Here is a 19,240-nt window from a genome sequence, read left to right on the forward strand (position 1 = left end):
TTTTTATTATTTTTTTTAGTAGATATTATTTGATATAAATTTGATTTGGTATAAAATCGGGGGCACATTCTCTATGAATTATTTTAATTCTGCCCATGTTGATCCCTGAAAATAAAATAAAACAGAAAGTAAAAACCTTCTGGCCAGGAAGAGGTTAACAGCCCCCTCTTCCCTCCTCCCTCCTCCCCCCTCCCTTCTAGGAGATCAGCTGACTCTCAGGAAGGGGCGGGGCTCTGCCATGGAGGGCTTGTCCAGCGCGCCTCCTGATTGGTCGCCTCCGATGACGCCAGCGATCCGTTCCTGCAGACGCCCACCGCAGTGACGTCAGCGCAGCCCCAGCGTTTTGTTTGCGTCGCCCGAGCGCAGTGTGGATCCGGTGACACCGGGAGTAACGGCACGTACCGGATAGCGTCCTGCGTCATCACTGCGCGACCCGCCCTCCGCCTGTCAGACCCCGAGTGACAGCCCGGCCTGGCCGCCATGGAGGGGCTGGTAACCAGCGACAAGAAGCGGTAGGTGACCGTCCGGGGCCCAGGGGGCGCTAGACCAGGCCCAGCTACACCCGGCCACCCACTGCCCGGCCCGCACGCCACCATGGGAGTAGGAGTCCTGCAGCTCGGGATACCTGGCCCCATCTGCTAATATTAACATTGAGCATAACCTCCAGCAACGGGGGTCTCTCTCTCTCCCCCCCTCCCCTCACGGGGGGTCTCTCTCTCCCCCTCCCCTCACAGGGGGGGGGTCTCTCTCTCTCCCCCTCCTCTCACAGGGGGGGTCTCTCTCTCTCTCCCCCTCCTCTCACAGGGGGGGTCTCTCTCTCTCTCTCCCCCCCTCCCCTCACAGGGGGGTCTCTCTCTCTCCCCCCTCACAAGGGGGGGGGGGGGTCTCTCTCCCCCCTCCCCTCACAGGGGGGGGGTCTCTCTCGCTCCCCCCCTCCCCTCACAGGGGGGGGGTCTCTCTCGCTCTCCCCCCTCCCCTCACAGGGGGGGGTCTCTCTCGCTCTCCCCCCTCCCCTCACAGGGGGGGGTCTCTCTCGCTCCCCCCCCTGCCCTCACAGGGGGGGGTCTCTCTCGCTCCCCCCCCTCCCCTCACAGGGGGGGTCTCTCTCTCTCCCTCCCCTCACAGGGGGGTCTCTCTCTCCCCCCCCTCCCCTCACAGGGGGGGTCTCTCCCCTCACAGGGGGGTCTCTCTCCCCCCCCCCTGCCCTCACAGGGGGGTCTCTCTCCCCCCCCCCTGCCCTCACAGGGGGGGTCTCTCTCTCCCCCCCCTCCCCTCACAGGGGGGGTCTCTCCCCTCACAGGGGGGGTCTCTCCCCTCACAGGGGGGGTCTCTCCCCTCACAGGGGGGGTCTCTCTCTCACCCCTCACAGCGGGGGTCTCTCTCTCCCCCCTCCCCTCACAGCAGGGTCCCCTGTCCCAAGGTCTGGGTTATTGATCAGATTTGGCCATTGAACCCTTATCTTTCCTCCCCAAACCTGTACTTCTAGCTCACAGCTCTGAGTTTACTTGAGAGCTGATTGAGCTCCCCTCCCCCACATCCCAAAACTGATAGCTTACAATAGTTGGGTTTGGGAGTTTGATTTGTCCCCCAAGGTATTGGGGGATTGTGCTGACTTTACCCCAAATTGAAGCAGAATTGGTCTGGGGGTTAGTGAGTCCTTCCAAAACAAGGGCTTTCTGCCAGGCCCCATACCTGGACTCAAACTCTGTATTATCCTAAAAAAAACTAAGTTATTTAAGTGAAAATTTCTGGGAATGGAATGTGAATTCAAAGTGAATTTCAAATTTAAGGCCAAAATAGCTAAACTGGATACAGGATTCCCTTTGATCATGTTTTCCGTTTTGGCTTACATTTTGAATTCCTGGCAATTCTCACTTTAATGACACATTTATTTGACTGTACCATTAATGTCATTCTAGCTATTACTTGTCTGGGTTAACCACGTTGGCTGTTTCTGCAAGTAGGGCTGGTGAAGAAAGTTGCCCAATTCTTGCTCTTAGCGATCATAATTTTCTGTTCATTATATATATATATTTTTTTTTTTTTGTTTGTTTGTTTGTTTGGATAGCTTTTGATTTTTAATTCTGTGGATGCATCCTGTTTGGTGTTTAAAAAAAAAATATTACAAAAAAAAAGATAATTTTGTAGGCCTTGCTAGCAAAGCATTTGCAAAGAGATTGTAAGTTTAACGTGAAACAGAGCTTCTTCTGTAATTTCCAAATTGTGATTCACACCTACTTTGAAGTGAGAGTTGACTTTTTTAAATGGACTCATATGGAAATGGCATTGCTTTATCTTTTCAAATAATTTTTATTGAAAAATACAACATTGTGAATTCTAACTATACGTTTGCTGAAATGAATTTTAATGTTTTGTTTAATTTCTCTCTAAGGGAAATAGCATTGTTCATTCTGAACACTGAGTTTAAATATGTAATTTCTAATACTACCCTAAATATTAATGAGGTGTTTTAACAACAAAACCTTGAAAAGCATACCGTTGACAAGGAAGTTGCACATTTTAGGTCAAATAATAGAATTGTAAAATTTCTCAAATCTTTACAACCTGCAATGTTATAAGAATGTGAGCACAAAATTTAGATACTATGTAATGTTATGGTCTGGAAGTTCACTGCTTAGTAAATCTTGTGGCTCTTTCTGTTTGTTTTTGTTTTTACAGTGTTACAAATGTGGAATTTAAGCACTTTGTTTATAAATGTTGGTGTATAAAGCTTGGGTACAGAGGTGTTTCAATTATATTGTCATTTCTGTATGGAATTATTTGCAGCCTCCATTTTCTGATTGTCACATTCATAGATACAGACACTCTGAGATAACCTTGACCTTGATTCTTTGTAAGCTTTACAAGTTGTGATACATTTGCTCCTCTGGGGGCTGTGTCTTGAAAGCTCATCACAGGATTAGAAACCTTTTGTTTTATTAAAAGGCATCCCCTTAACCAAATCCTACTTTCTAGTTCATTATACCTGCAGAAGTAAATTTTTTTTTGTAGCAGTTTTTGCTTTTGCTATTATTATTTGCAAGATAGTTTTACCTGTTCTTCATTTCCTGCAGACACCACACTTACATGGCACGTTCACACTTGGCGATATGAGTTAAAGAAATATATGAAATACTTCACTGGTGTCCAAAAGGTAGACCCCCAGCTGTAACTACCACTCTGATAATGCTTTGCCAGCCTTGGGGGTATACATTTTAGGTACCCCTGTAAGTCAAACACACACAAAAACAAAACGTGTCAGTAGATGGATAAAAATCAACAAAACCAAAAGAGATTAGCAAAAATGAAATGATCACACAAGCTCCATCTGCAGGAACCAGGAATGGGCTCCAATATCTCAAAGTACTTCCATTCTATTCAGTGGGACAGTAGTGCGTACCTTCTAAAATCTTGTACCGCAGGAGTTTGTGGGATATGTAGTTGTGCCCTCTAGATGGTTGTATGCTGGTAGACTAAGCCCAGGAGTGTAGATAAACCTGCTGAATTACAACTGAAAGTTAGACTTGTTTTACATGTGCAGTGATTAAAACTATATGGGCTACAATTACTTCTTTTTTAACGGACCTGCTGGGCTCTCTAGACATGGGGAATCCTAGCGATAGTTAAGTCAGCCAAAGGTCAGGACAGGTGGAGGTGGCTCAGTTTAAATAGACCAAGATTCTGCTACCTGGTGGTCTGGGAGATTGTTAAAAAGATCATAACAAAAATAAGGAATAGAAGAGTGAGTACTAAAGCTATGTTGTCTGCTCTGAAACTCGGGAACAATTGAGCAAAGAATTGCTATTTTTGGCAATGCTTGTCGTGAAGGTAGCGGAAATGATACTTTATTGTAGCAAGCCTGCACCACTCGGGCAATGCCAAGCATGGTCTGTTTAAGTAGTTTCCTGGAAACCTTCTTCCAGAAGATGACATTTCCTGTGAGTCATGTACAGTAGTTTCTCCATGCACTTTCTGGGGTGAAGGATTAAGTTTTCAAACTACGAGGAGATGGTGGTGCAGTGTTTTTAAGGGAAGAATTATTTACAGCAGCTTTGAACAGGGAACTGTAGAAAAACATAACTGGGTTATTCACTAAAGGGAGAATTAAAAGGGTAATTTCAAATTCGAGGTCCTTTCTCACTTAAGTAAATAACCCTGAGTGTGTTCTGTAGGGGTTGGCTCATATGAAATAAATTGCTACAGGAGAATTCATGTTATTTACCGCAAAACATCTTGAAATGTACAAGTTTCTTAGCAGGGCACATACAGGACATTAAGGTGAGATTCGGACTTGGTCCCCATTTTTACTGTATAGTTGGGCCTTCAGTTGTGCTTAGCAAGAGCTGTAATGGTTTTGAGCCCCAGGATGTGTTGTTCTGAGTAGGGAGAAAGTGCAAGTGTTTCTCGTGACCCTCTCAGAAAATTTAACGAACAAGGGAAGATTGTAAAATTAAATTCCTATTTTACTGGAAAGGGGGCATCTTGGTTGGTGCTTCTGATTGTTTTATTTAATCACAGCAAGTTTGGTGACCCACATGTCTTGTAGATATGTTGTGGAAGATCTTGAGCATTATGCCAAAGTCTGGTACGTACAGTCTGAACATTATGACTGTGACATGCAGCATATATTGCACAGAAGACTATCTTCTGATAGGCCATTGAACTGGAAATCTTGTTGGAAGAAAATGAACTGATGTGAGTTTCTTGGCAATGATAGTGTGCCATCTTAGTCAGTGTTTGCAATGTCTTGGGGAGTGCGAAGTCCTCTATAGCTGTCAGAAATATGGGTCTAGGCTCTTGAAGGAATTTGCTGCTGCTGTGGAAGTCCCGGGGGCCGGGAAAGAGCCTTTCATTATGGAATACAGCAAATGTTCTCATTATTGTCATTGTAGCGCACGTTTCTTGAAGCTGCGCATGTTTATAGCGACTCCTAGAAGCCTTCTTTATGTTTAATGGCATGCACTTTCCAAGGTTTGCTTACAAGTTTGAGTTATCGAGCTAGGACCCCATTGATATGGTTTTGGGGAATCTGCATACAAGGGAGGTACACTGACCTGTTGTTTATGTGCTGTGAGAGGTCTCTGAAATTGTTTTTGTAAAACCACTGAAATGTGACAGGCATCTAAAACGCCATCTACCATTTATCTGCTTTCTGGGCTCTGACATGACTTTATACTCCTCTTCGATCTATCTTGCAGATTGTTTGCTATGTGCCGTGAGTACACGGCTCCATCCTTCGTGCCAGCTTGTGCAAATAAAATAGGATGTAGACTTTTTTTTTTTTTTTCTCTAGTAATTTCAATCCTGGCTTGGTTGGGTTTATCCTCTGTTTAAAGTCAAACGGTCGCCAGGCACAGTGTTAATCAAATCTATTGGATTAGACATGGGCTACTTCCTTTACAAAGATACCAGAAAGGTTTGTATAGGATTACTTGCCTCGCAATTTCCACCAGCCACTTGTGAATGAAAATGTGGCTTTGGGGAGAGTAGAAATTTACCCCCATATTAAGTATATTATGAATTCTCCAGAGTTGCAGTTTCAAGTAACTCTTAATGCCTGGCTAGTAGTGAAATTATAAGCCCTGTAGGAAACCTACATGTCTTGTTCAGTGGAAACATTATGAGGTTATCTTATTATTACTATTATTATTATTATTATATTTTATATAGCGCCAACAGATTCCATAGCACTTTACAATATTAAGAGGGGGCATTTAACTATAGGACAATTACAAGATAATTTTGTTGAAAAAATGGGAGGCCATAAGCTTTCCTAAAGAGATGGTTTTAAGGCACTTCTTAAACGATTGAAGACTAGGGGAGAGTCTGATGGCGGTAGGCAGGCTATTCCAAAGAGTAAGCTGCCCGCGAGAAGTCCTGCAAGCGTGAGTTGACCGTACGGGTGCGAGCAGCGGACAGGAGAAGGTCACGGCAGAGCGGAGAGATGATGTCCTCATGGGAAGATGTGCTTCCTGTAACATTATGTAGAGTAGACAAGAACGAGGTAGTTCATGTGATGTATAATTTGTCCAACATTGTACACTAATATGTATTTTAAGTGCGCATGGTACATGATTTGTCCATTTTTTAAAAGTGTACTTCAGATGGAATGGACTGATTTCATTTTTTTAATGTATTAAAAGTTATGGAAAAAAATCTCCAATTTAGGAAAATACTCTTTTAGTTCCCTTCGACACCCATTAAATCTGTTTTGGTCTATGCCACTCCAAGAAGTGGATCGATCGAAAACTTGGCCTTGGCGTAGGTTAGAAATGTACCTCTGTTAAGTGTATTATGAATTCTCCAGAGTTGTAGTTTCAAGTAACTCTTAATGCCTGACTAGTAGTGAAATTATGAGCCCTATAGCAAACCTACATGTATTGTTCAGTGGAGACATTATGAGGTGGTTATTATTTTACTAATATCATTTTGGTTTATTGAGTCTGAACTGTTGGGCATGATTAATGTCTAAGGTGGATGGTCTGACTAGCAGATTTAAAGGTTCTCTGTCCCTGTTCTGCTCAGCTTTCTACTTACATTAGATGTTTGCTAAGCCACAACTCACAAACGTTTGCTGTTCTTCCTGGTGACAGTTTCACAAGTGTTGGGTATTGCTGTTGAGGAGGAGAACCCTGGAAGGGAAATGTGGTGGGGGTACAGTACAAAAACGTTAAGAAAACTATTTTGAAGTGGAGGAGATGGGACAGGGGAGCTGGTGTAAAGATGGATTGCTGCAAAAATATTATATAAACATTCAATAGGACAATAGACTACAAACCATAAAATAAAAAAGTCTTACCTTAATGGCCTCACCTGGAGGACAGGTGAGAACACTCTTGCAACAGAGACTGACTGCACCTGGCAAACGGGTAGTTGTTGCTGGTTTTTAATATCCTCCTTGTTCCTGCAACTTCTAAAATCTGTTTAACTATGCGCGCCGCAATTTCCTGGTGGAACGCATCGCAACCTGCTGCCATTTTGCAAAATATGCAAAGTCCCCAGAGGGCAACCAAGCCGCTTTAATTATCTAAATGGCTGTGGTGTTAACATTTTGTCTGCTTCCAGAATGTTTTTAATTTCTTACAGAAAAACATGACTTTTTTTATTTTATTTTTTAATTTGTATTTTTTTGGTAACATTTTATCCAGACATAAAAATGAAGTATGTATTTGAAATGTTTGGTATTTAAGCAATGTACTCTATGTCCATACTTAAAATTGATATATGGACTTAGTGGAAGCCATTTGTATTCTTTGTAGTACACATATCATGTTCATCGGAGATACCTCTGATTGTAATTTAAGAAAGGCTAACTATATCAGATTGTGTGCGATATGTGCAATCTTCAAATCCCCACACGGATTAACCCTAGCCTTCACCAATACGTTTGTTACATTCCGCAATATGAAATCTATGTAATGACTATCACCTAATCTGTTTTGTATCATCGTGGAAGCAGAACGTTTTACCCATTTTAACTTTTATCAGTGGTGTTCAACAGATGTTTAACCCCTTAAGGACCAAACTTCTGGAATAAAAGGGAATTATGACATGTCACACATGTCATGTGTCCTTAAGGGGTTAAAGGAACACAATTCTACAATTCTATTGAAATTGGCATTTGTATAATTGTTGAGGGAGAAAAAAATATATAAAAATCCACTCTCTACACATATAATGCCCCAGGTGAGGTAAAACCTCCGGCAGCCAAGGGGATCAACTTGGTATGTGCAGCAAAATACTACACAGACAGAGTCCAGGCACCATGAGCACTACACGGAAATACGTGTTTTAGAACGGTTTTGCTTCACTCCCTGCCTCTACTACTTCCTAGGGAGATCTAGAAGTAGGGAGTGATTTGACTTCTTACAGTGGGTGGGCGTCCAGGCACCATAACAATTACTGCAAGTCACCCAAATGGCTTTTAGGCCATTGTCATGACTTTCATCTCTTCATGCCACATGTAAGTCCTTTCCTGGTCACAGTATCTGTGAATGTGGCTACCTGGTGGGTGCCTGTGCTGTGCCCTTTGCTTGCAATATTTGTGCTGTGATTTTCTAGGAATTAGAGATGCTGTGAGTGCCCCATGTGGGTAGAACCACCATTGTGAGCTGCAAGCCATGTACACGGTTTTGTGATTTCACTCTAGACTTTTTTTATGATTTATAACTGTGCCATGTTGTACATTTTAGTTTCATAGTGGGAGGGGGCTGTACAGTATAATGCAGGACTCAATTGGAAAGGAGAAATCTACAAGTTGTTTTTTGTTTTGTTTCCTGTTTATTATGCATTACAGAATTAAATAAAACCCAAGATTGCTGCTGAATCTTTCTCGGAAATCAGATTATCAGGTTTACTTTTGTGTTTAATTTTTGTCCTTTTAAAACTGCAGATTCTCTCTAGATTGGGGTGTCTCACTGCCATATATATCTATTTCTATCTGTGTACTTGAATGGTCAACTATGAAAATATCTACAAGCAGCAGTGAAGGTGTCAAAGTATAACCGCCTCTATATTGCACATACTTCTAATCACATCTAAAGGATATATCTAAAAAATAAGCCATCACAACTTCAGCTCAGTCTAATTTGTAATTTTTTTCTTCATTTATTCACTGTAAAAAAATAAATAAAAAAATGTATTTTAAATTTGGTATACATCAGCTCACTATTTACATTTTTTTTATTTATTTTTTATAAAAGACCGATAGGGGGTTAGCCAATGTTGCTTCATTCAGTCCATTTATTTCAGGGTTGATCTTTGAACATTTTCACACAATGCAATATGACGCCAAATCATGTGGTCAGTGCCCTTCTCTCAAAGTGTAATACAGCTTAGCGTCATGCAGCACGTTTAACGTCTGAAATACAAGGGGATCTGGAGAAGGGAAGAACATTTCATTGTGGCGTAAAACCTGTCAGATTTGTTTTTAAGGTGCTGCTTAGTTTCCATGCACAGTTTAATCTTGCAGTGTGTTAGTGCGTTGCACTATTGATAATTGTGCAAACTACACTGTTGCCATCATCAGAAATTAGTTTATGGTGTGTTAATGACAAGTTTCTTCTGTCTTGTGTTTTTTATTCATTTATTTTTTTTCATGGGGGAAATTTAGGATTCCGGTTAACACTAGTGTGTGTTTGTGTTTTTTTTTTTTTTTAATCTTTTGAGTTTACATTCTAAAGTCTCTGTGAAAGGCTGCAGCTAGCCTACCCGAGTAATCTCCTTCCCTCTGCTTTGTGATCACACCTTGGGCTGTACTTTGTATTTTTCGCTTTTAACCTAGATTTGAAGATAGTTTTCTCAATTTAATGAACAACAGATGATGGGTCATAAAAAGCAGTTCTAAAGTGAAATAAGTATTGGAGTGCAGTCAGTGCGCTGTAAATCATGTGAATTGAAGCCTCTGTCCCAGTGACTTGCTGTGAGAAAGTAATTGGGGATTTTAGTTATTTGCATAATGTATTTGCTGCAGCTTATCCAATATTTGTTATCTTCAAACTTTTATCTGGTGTCTATTTTGTATATTGTGTTGGAAAAGATCAAATTGCCTCTGGGAAAGCTTATTAGATTATTTGAATTTTTTTTTTATTTTTTTTTATTAAATTTTTTTTAAGTCCGAACCAAGTTAACTTTTATCAGTAACTACCAATGGAAAATTAAGTGATATGGCCATTGTGGTATTATGTCTCCGGTATTAAATCCCTGCAGAAAAAGGCCCAAAAGTTTTAAGAAAAAAAAAAAGAGGAAATCTATTAAAATATCCTTCCATAAGAACTGTGTTTCAGGAACTACTCCAATCTCTACATTACTTCAAAATATAAAGGAAACAAAAGTGAATTGGAACCACACTATCCATCTTCAACTGGGAATCGCCAATTTTTAAAAATAATAATAATACCACTTCTTCAGTAAGCTGGGACATCAGACAGTGGTGTTTATAAAGTGTATATTTACATCATGCCGTAAGCAGAGGTTGTGGTTTCTTTGGCAAGCTACTTTAAAATGATTTGGCAGAACCGGAGGGATTATACTTTTGAGTAAATACGGCTTGGCAAATAAATGATTCTGCTGATTATCGTTTCAAGCTTTAGTTAAAGAATACCCCATAGATGTCTCCATTGATTGGACACTTTTTTGTTTGAACAACAATATTATAGATGCTACATTGAATTGCCTGCACAGATTGGCTTTTTTTTGGCAATGGTGGCTGTATAGAACCCCAGTGTAACGAATTGTGTCCCCCAAAGAGCGCTCTCCCTGGTGCTACCCATGTGGAGACATCCGCCAGGGAGAGGCGCAAGCCCTAGCCGACTCTCTGCAACTAGCAGGCGGATTCACAACCGCGGAGTCCCTGCCGAACAATGGGAGAAGTGCTACAATTCAAATTTGTTTTGTGCACTTTCTCCGGATTGGTCAGCAAAACACCTCCCGTCACCTGAATGCTGATTGACCACTATGTGTTTGCGCCATTTCTCCGGATTAGCTGCTGCTTTTACTGGCCTAAACAAAGTGATCTTGAGAAACTGTTTTCGGGTATGTACAGCGCCTCGAGCCCAGAGTTTACACACTGATTTCTCGAGCTCTGTACATCCGATCACTTCAAATTTTCAGGGAGCATAGCTCGGACGACCAGTAGCTATCCATGGATATAGGGCATGTGGGGATGCATTACTGTGTTGTGTGTATTTTGTGGGGTTTTTTTTTGTCTGCTTCCTGTGTCTGGGAGATACCATTATCACAGCGACGCCGGGGCGGGCTTATGTTTTACATTACTGTGAATGGAGACCCTCTGCGGGGGTCTGTGCATAAATACTGTGTATCTGGCCTTCAATAAACAGATCCTGTTGTACCCTTCATCAAGTTTAGGCTGATGTTTGGGTAACCAAGAGCTCTAATCACTGCTTCGCTTGGGAAATGGGATATACTCAATCGGAGTATATGTGATCCGTTGCACCCAGTGCCACTAAATCGGAGTTGGGTATTTGGTGCTGGGACCTTCTTTTTAAGGACCAGAATAATAGAGCTTTGTTGAACTGGTGTTTTTAAACATTTGTCCTCCAGATATTTTTGCTATACATTCTATCAAATCATGTTTGCTGTTGCCTGGCCAAAAACTGTGGAATTTGTAGACTGACAACCGGAGGGCAGTGGTTAGACACTGTTTGTATAAGAAAACATTGTTTTTTGTGGGGGCTATTGGGAACAGGCGGGCAAAGATGTGAACATTTGCAAGTATTTTATTTTTAATCAAAATGTGGTGTCATACTTTATTTTTACATTGTATAGTTATTTGCTCCTTTAAAGGGACGTCCATCACTTGACAATTCTTTTTTTTTTTTTTTAAACCAAAATGCAAACACACTTTAAAAAAAAAAAAAAAAATTGAATGAGACGATTGTCTCAAGAGATGCATGGCCCTTTAGCATTTTATGTAATATAGACATTGAGATGTATGTTGGTCAAAGCTTGTTGATTTTATATTTACAAGTTCTGTTTTAACCTATTGGACAATAGTAAAAAGTGAAGGACACTTGGGTGCATTGTTTGATTTCTCTTCCTTATATGGTCTGGTACAGTCAGACAGAAAACTACAAGGGTGATGGGTGTTATGTAACAGGCATACTTTATTTATAAAAAAAAGCTATTACTCTGCCAGCAGAATGCATGTTAAAATAAAAAATCTAGTGAAACTCAAAGGACTAGTTACATTTCTGTTCTATTTTGCCTTTAATGTCTTGTAATGAAAGTGTCATCTGGTGCTGACCCCAGCACTGCTCCCTCCTGTAGTAATGTAAACAGACAATATTTATTCGGGTTCATCCTTCACTTGTACTGCTCGCAGGAAATCTGACCCCTCCAGTTCCATGATTCTGGAGTCTCAACCCAAACCACCATGTGGAGCTGTCCTTACATGGTCCAGCTCCTGACACGTTCATGTGAGGTCTGTGGTATCGGAGTGTTCTCCGTGTGAACCTCCGCGGCGAGACATGCCTTAATGGAAATACTGTCAGTCATTTATTTCTCTAGTTTCAGAAACGTGTATGTATTGTAGTGCGTGTATATTTGTTTGTTCTGTGCTCCGTAGTTTCTTTTTAATTCTGAGTGATACTTTGTATGTCATTCTCACCAATGGGTCTATTATGTACAGGCTGCGCTGGTTGTCTATCGCATCATTTACATGGTTCCCCATCAAACAGCTTGAGATGAAGAAAATGGGGGGGGGGGCTTCATTTTTATGTAGCACATTGGCTGACACACTTCTAGTTTCTAGATCTGTATTATCATGCAAGGGCTCTACTTCTGCAGATTATTTGGACTTTGATTCCATTCTTTCTCTAGAAAGTCTGAGCTTGTGGTTGCATAACTTGTTTGCTCTGCAACTCTTGCTGTTGTTTATATGAATATTAAAGAAATGGCCTGGCTTTTACTGGTTGTGGCATTATACTTCTCCAAGATTGGTCTCGATTTAATATTGTTGGAAAAACTCTTAAAATGAAATAATACTATGAAATATTTTGATATTGAGATCCATCCATCTATCTCTATAAATAATACAATAAGCTTTACACTCCACTTGCCTGTTTCTTGGTAACAACAGGAGTATATACAAAATGAAAGACCCAGCACTCTAGGTATTCAATTTCAATTTATTCACGTAATTCCATGATCTAGCATAAATGTAATATTGATGGAATTACTTGAATACATTGGAATTGAAGACCTAGAGTGCTGGTATGGATTTATCATTCTGTGTTTGTTTTTAAATGGAGGCCAGTGTTGTCTAATCTGCCCTACATCATACAGAATGTTTTTAATTATTTAGTGGGTGTTTCCTTCAAGTGGATTGTTGGTGACTGAATGGTTTTGCAACCGGAGAAAAAATTTTTTAGTTTAAAAAAAAAAAAAATTCTTAAATATTTTGCATGCAAAGGAAATGCCTGGAAAGATCATTCGTGTCCGAACAATGCAAGGGTGTTCGGCATTGTTACAAGCAAGTTACGTGTCCCAGTTCTCTGTAATTTAAACTCTGTATTCTATTTTATGGACAAAGGAAAATTTCAGGTTATGATGGTTGGACTAACACTACATTTAATCGGTACAATAAAAACCTAGCAGATAAATATTCAGGTGCGCCTCTATCTCCCCAAAGAATAAAAAAATAAAATGCAGAACAATATTGATTGGATTACTGGACTGCTGGTGACTTGTCCTCTTGAGGAGTAACTTTTCTGATGGCTGGTAATGTTTACTCACCTTTCCCCGACTGGGCAAGCTTACCCACAGCAAATTTGTCATGCAGATCCTTCCTACCACCTTCCTAAGCACTCATTTGAATCATTCAGCAGTTGAATGTAGTTTTGTTATTTTCTATAAAAATAATTCCTATATAGTTTTACTTCCTGAAATTTTAAAGACCAATAAACATGACAGACGTCACACAACAATACTTTCGTTCACCAATTGTAACCAAGCTTATCTTTAAGAGCAGGCGTCTGTATCGCATCAGATTCACCCGGCTCTTTGTTACAAAGTTTGCCATGTGATATATGTGGAAACATTCGGCTAATAGCAATTTCCGTCACAACTTCTACCAGATTGCCAGTTCTATAACTTTATACGTGAGGTTGTCGGGAGTCTCAAACCTGAATCTCCTCCTCCAGTGTACTTGTTCTTCATGGCTTTCCCCAGTCTGTTTAAAGCCAAAGTGCCGTGGATATAAGTTCTCATTGAATGCTACATCAGCATATTAGAGTTGGGATGTTTGCTTCACTATGGAAGCAAAAATGGCAAAAATGTATGGCTAAATGTTTTTTGTTTTTCACTAAATTGTTCATGAACACAAACTAGCTGGGTAACAAGCTGCCCAGAGCTTACTGGTGTAGATTTTGATAATCATCTTGTTAATGGCTGTGTCTCTCTGACTGGGTAATGATGAGAATACATCTTTGTTGAGCTGTGTGCTCTCATTGGCTGCCTCCTACAGAGCTGTAACTAATATTCCACCTCACGCTCTGTGATTGGCTGGTGTTTACATTGCCTGATGCTGGTGGTTTTGTACAATACATCATTATTGCTATGTATGGCGGCTGCTGAAACGAACAAACAGTCCAGCAACAGAACTGGCTTAATTCTTCCCCTGTACTTTCTTTCCTTTCCATGTCTGTCTGGTCATCGGCAAAGTGTTTGGTTTTAATGGCCGTATCACGTGTAAGAAGTTGTTTTTTGTGTTTGCTTATGTAGTAGTATATTGTGTTGTCCCATATTTAGCTGTTCTTTTAGACAAATCTGACTTTGAGTTGGCCACCCCATACAGCACAAGCAAGCTAGGAGATGAATTGTAAAATAACTATTTACTTCTATATGTTCATTACACAATAATAGACACAGAGGCTATAACATCTCTATAAACCCTACAATATATAAAAACATTAGTTCAGTACAAACTGCTGTGTTTACATAACTCGGTACTGGAATCAAATCTTAGACAAAGCGGCACTTGATTGAAAGAGAGCGTTGTTTGGCCACACATGTATCTAATTATATACACAGACTGGGGTTTTTTTGCCTTCTTTTGGATTAACAGCAAAAACATACGTGAGAAAGGCTGAACTTGATGGACGCAAGTCTCTTTTCAGCTATGTAACACCATCCTGAATAAGATATGTTTTAGATATTTATCTTCTTTATTCAAAATTCCCCTAATAACCTCAGCAAGAGTGGGTTGTCCTGATATCATCTAGTTCTTATAAACCGAAGCGACATGTGGTCTGCGTGTATGATAAATAGTCTGTATGTAAAGTAAATGAATCTGGTTTTGGGGGAGTTTAGGGCATTATAAAAGTACGAATGTTGCCGTACCGGAACCACTTTACTTGTTTAACGTGTGTTTCTGGACAAGTACCTTGCTTACATGTTACAGAGCTGCAATTCTTATCTGCACGGTTTGCTTTTATGCTCGTAGATCGTGGCAGATTTCAGCTCTGCAGTATGTGCTTCTTCCTGTATTGTGTTTGCATATAGCTATGATGTTCAATTTATCCCTTGTGATAACTCCCCTCGTGTTTTAGGAAGTCTGTCCTGTAATCCATTACTCTGTCTAGATGCTAGACCGCAGTAACCCCTGACCTTCAGTGATGATATTGAATTTTGGGTCTTTTATTTGCGGTCTCTCGGCAGTTATTTGGTTGATTTAACTGAATTTTCCTCAGCCAGAAACCCAAATATGACTCGTAAAATTAATCTAGCTACAAAAGTCTTCTCAAAGTTTAATGCCTTGTGATTGCAGGATCAGTTCGGAGCGTCGGAAGGAGAAATCTCGAGACGCTGCAAGATGTCGGAGGGGAAAAGAGTCTGAGGTGTTTTATGAACTCTCTCATCAGTTGCCTCTGCCGCACAATGTGAGCTCCCATCTGGATAAAGCTTCCATCATGAGGCTTACCATCAGCTACCTGCGTATTAGGAAGTTGCTTGATGCTGGTGAGTGTTTTGTTTACTGTATATTTCTAAGTGGACAAAGGCTTTTCAGTTATTAGGTAAAATAATGTACACTGCTATACTGTAACTAAACAATACTATGTTCAGAGAGAGCTTTTAGTCTATGAAACCCAAGATTAATTTACCTTAAATCCTTAGCAATTCTGATCACTGTTCATTCATTATCTCCATGTGTGATCAGAAGTGACTCCTCGTGATTTCTCTTGAAATCAGCTTTTTTATAAAGTGAGGAAGAATGGGTGCTCTTACTCTCTAATTCACCTCAGTAAGATTAAGTGCTTTAGGGATTTGGAGTGTTTATTAAAGTGTTTAAGAGCTATTAAAGGGACACTCTAAGCAACAAAACAACTTTAGCTCAATCAAAGGGACACTCCAGGCACCTAGATCACTTCTGCCCATTGGAGTGGTCTGGGTGCCAACTCCGACTACCCTTAACCCTGCAAGTCTAATTATTGCAGTTTTCTTAAACTGCAATAATTACCTTGCAGGGTTAACTCCTCTAGTGGCTGTCTAATAGACAGCCACTAGAGAGCACTTCCTGGTCTATATCGTCGCTGGACGTCCTCACGCTGTGTGAGGACCTCCAGCGTCGCTAAAATCCCCATAGGAAAGCATTGAAAAGCATGCATTCGCATTAGGTCTCCCCTGCCGGCTGACGTGGTGATGGGGAGGAGCGCGGGCGGAGGAAGAAGCAGCGACGAGGGACATCGTCGCTGCCTCTGGTAAGTCACTGAAGGGGTTTTCACCCCTTCAGCAACCGGGGATGGGAGGTGGGAGAGAGAGGGGACCTGCAGTGCCAGGAAAACTGGAGAGTCCCTTTATGCAGCTTTGGTGTATAGAACATGCCCCTGCAGTCTCTCTGCTCAATTGTCTGCCATTTAGGAGTTAAATCACTTTGTTAAGGCAGCCCTAGCCACACCTCCCTGCATGTGACTCACACAACCTCCTTACAAACTTCATGTAAAGATATAACAGTCTGTTTAATGTAGATTTTTTTTATCTCCTGCTGTTACTAACCTGCTAAAACATGCAGGAAGCTTCTATTTTGATTACATTTAAAGTAGTAGAGCATGAGATATTAACTTCTGAAGTAAATTCCCTGTGCCTAAGATCTGATTGAAAATATAATTATTTTTTCATGAGGCTGTGAGAGTCAGTCAGGGGAGATATGGCTAGGGCCACATAAACACAATCAAAAGTGCTCAAACTCTTCAACTGTTGAGGATTGATCAGTTGGACTGCAGGCACATGATCTATACACCAAAACTACTTCATTAAGTTGTATCCCTTTTTATATAGCATTGTATTGTTCTGTTCCACTTACTAGTTGCCTTTCAATATGAAGCAGGGCTGCTGAATGCCTGTGGTTCACTCATTCCTTCTTTCCCCCAGGAGAACCGGCCAGTGAGTCTGAAACCGATAAGCAGTTGAATTGCTTCTATCTGAAGGCCTTGGAGGGCTTTGTCTTGGTTCTTACTGAGGAAGGGGACATGATTTACCTGTCTGAAAATGTTAACAAGTGCATGGGTCTGACACAGGTAAGCAGATTCTCTTTCTGCGGGGGATTAGTGAGGGCTGAGCTGTCAGGTGATGGTTGTATACATGTAACCTTGCTTTGTGTCCGCAGTTTGAGCTGACCGGGCACAGTGTGTTTGACTTCACTCACCCGTGTGATCACGAAGAGCTCAGGGAAATGCTCACTCACAGGAGTGGTAAGTAATGTTCTCTCCACTCTTTCTGAATGCCTTCAATCCTAGAAAAAAGGTGTTCTATAAGATTTTTTTTTTTTTCCAGTAGGCCTTCAGCCCTTCCCAGCTTCACTATCTGTTTTCTGCCTTTCTTTCCTGACCGCAGATGCCTCTTTGATATAAAATGCATCTGTCAGCTTTGGATTTCTCAATGGACTCTCTCCTTCTTGTTACTGTAGTCCGTGTGCGGGTTTATAACTGTAGAATGTGTTTGGATTTATTAGTTCTTAGTTAGGGACTATTTTACATCTGCAGAGCTCTGTCTTGTGCCATTTTGCTCTACATTTTGGATTATTATCCACTCGCCTATCCAGATACCGCCTCCCTTCTTCCCACTCCTCCATCTGAAGCTGCCAGGAAAGATCAGCTTCCGTCAAGGGGTGGAGTAAATGGGAGGAGTAGTCATGCAATTGAGGTCAAGATGGATGCCTCCAGTAAGGTGAGCACTTGGGACGGTAACAGGTCAATTTATACAGGCAATCTGTCTGCTTGCAGTTGTGGATGTATGCATTTGTTTGTGTGAAGGGATCCTAAAAAGATAATTTTGAGGTCTGCGGATTAACTTTAAGATGATTTTTGTACTCCCAAATGAATACATGTTATAATGTGCAATTCAATGCCATGTTTCTTTTCTGCTGACATGATTCTATTAATCAGTTTGATCTCTGGGTAGAGCCAAGTAGGTTTCCCATTCCATTTCATGGCCATATACTTTAATTTGCACACACAAATCTCAGTGCATATTTCCACCTGATGTGTTTGGGCAAATCCTTGTGATGTGGAATTATTAAAAATTATTATTGTACTTGTATTGAATTATTGTACTAACTCCATTTTAACCTGACTTCTTCAAATCCTCCATTTTGTCCTCCTAACCTGACTTCTTCAAATCCTCCATTTTGTCCTCATGACTTAACTTGTTCATTTTAAAACTACCTTACGTGACTGAACTTCTCAACCCAATTAATACAGTAGACAAAGACCGTGTTTCCTACAAGGACAAGTACCAGGAGGTGCTGGCTACTCCTTAAGACTTGCCGGCTACTCCTTAGGACTTGTAAGATAGTATAGTTTGAAGGCCACGAGAACACAGTAGTAATGAAATGTTCTATTCATAAGAGACCTTGCACCTGGACATGAGGCCTGATATCACTGACTGTGTAAAATGACGCTCAAGCCCCCCTTTCCACCGAGTAAACCTCATGCTGGGAAAGATGGCGCCTGAGCCTTCTGTCCACACCCTTGTCCAGAACAATACCACCTCCCGGTGGGAGGACACCTAGCTGGTCACTCAAACCCCTGAGCCAATTAATAATATTGGTGGGTGGACACGAAGTTAGTCACATAATGTTTAATCCAATCAATGATGTTTATTAGTTATTATCTGATATTCAATGATGATGTCATTTTGCTTTTAAAAAGATCTGCACAACTGTTTTCCAACCAGATTGTATTAAATTTTCTGAAGTGCTTTCAACCTGAACTCCATGTGTCAGTGTGAGCTTACTTCTGCGTATACGCAATTTAATCATCTCAGATTTGGACAGGAACAGATAGACTTTGAACATTTTGGTTTACTTTCAAAAAGTACCATAACAACTTGGCGCATCCAACGTGGGGCATCGGGCTATGTCTGGCCGGTGAGCCGTCCTAAGGAAGATGCTGTTGGACGGGGGAATCCTGGGGGTAGGAAGGGAGACTGATCACCTCCAAGTACACGGTAGAGACTTCTGCAGAGCCACCGGTATGTTCCGGCCCCTTTGATTGACCCGTCCACGTGTCTGTGACTGCTTCCCGGGAGGACATCAAAGACAGGTAATATCTTGCCCGGTGTCTCGTTACTCATTTGTTTACCTGCATTTTAGTCTATCTGTTGCCTGGGTGTGTTTGAATTGTTTGCCTGTTTCCCCATTTTGAGATAAAGGGGGGGTGGACCTGCAGGGGATTTGCCTGGGGTTCTGTCTTGCTTGTTTTCCCCTTTTTGGGATAAAGGGGGG

The 19,240-nt window shown here is 41.2% G+C and overlaps 1 protein-coding gene across 1 annotated transcript in view; it reads left to right on the plus strand.

Annotated features, from left to right (window-relative positions):
- Nucleotides 1-296: 296 nt before the first annotated feature.
- Nucleotides 297-19,240, plus strand: part of HIF1A (hypoxia inducible factor 1 subunit alpha) — a 37,118-nt gene continuing 18,174 nt past the window's right edge. Inside the window, exons 1-4 of the mRNA XM_063440429.1 lie at nucleotides 297-512; nucleotides 15,287-15,477; nucleotides 16,888-17,033; nucleotides 17,123-17,207. Coding sequence (XP_063296499.1) covers nucleotides 481-512; nucleotides 15,287-15,477; nucleotides 16,888-17,033; nucleotides 17,123-17,207 — 454 coding nt within the window. The 5' untranslated portion in view covers nucleotides 297-480. The remainder of the gene's footprint in view (nucleotides 513-15,286; nucleotides 15,478-16,887; nucleotides 17,034-17,122; nucleotides 17,208-19,240) is intronic.

This window comes from Pelobates fuscus, chromosome 13 (assembly GCF_036172605.1).
Source record: "Pelobates fuscus isolate aPelFus1 chromosome 13, aPelFus1.pri, whole genome shotgun sequence".
Taxonomy (NCBI): Eukaryota; Metazoa; Chordata; class Amphibia; order Anura; family Pelobatidae; genus Pelobates; species Pelobates fuscus.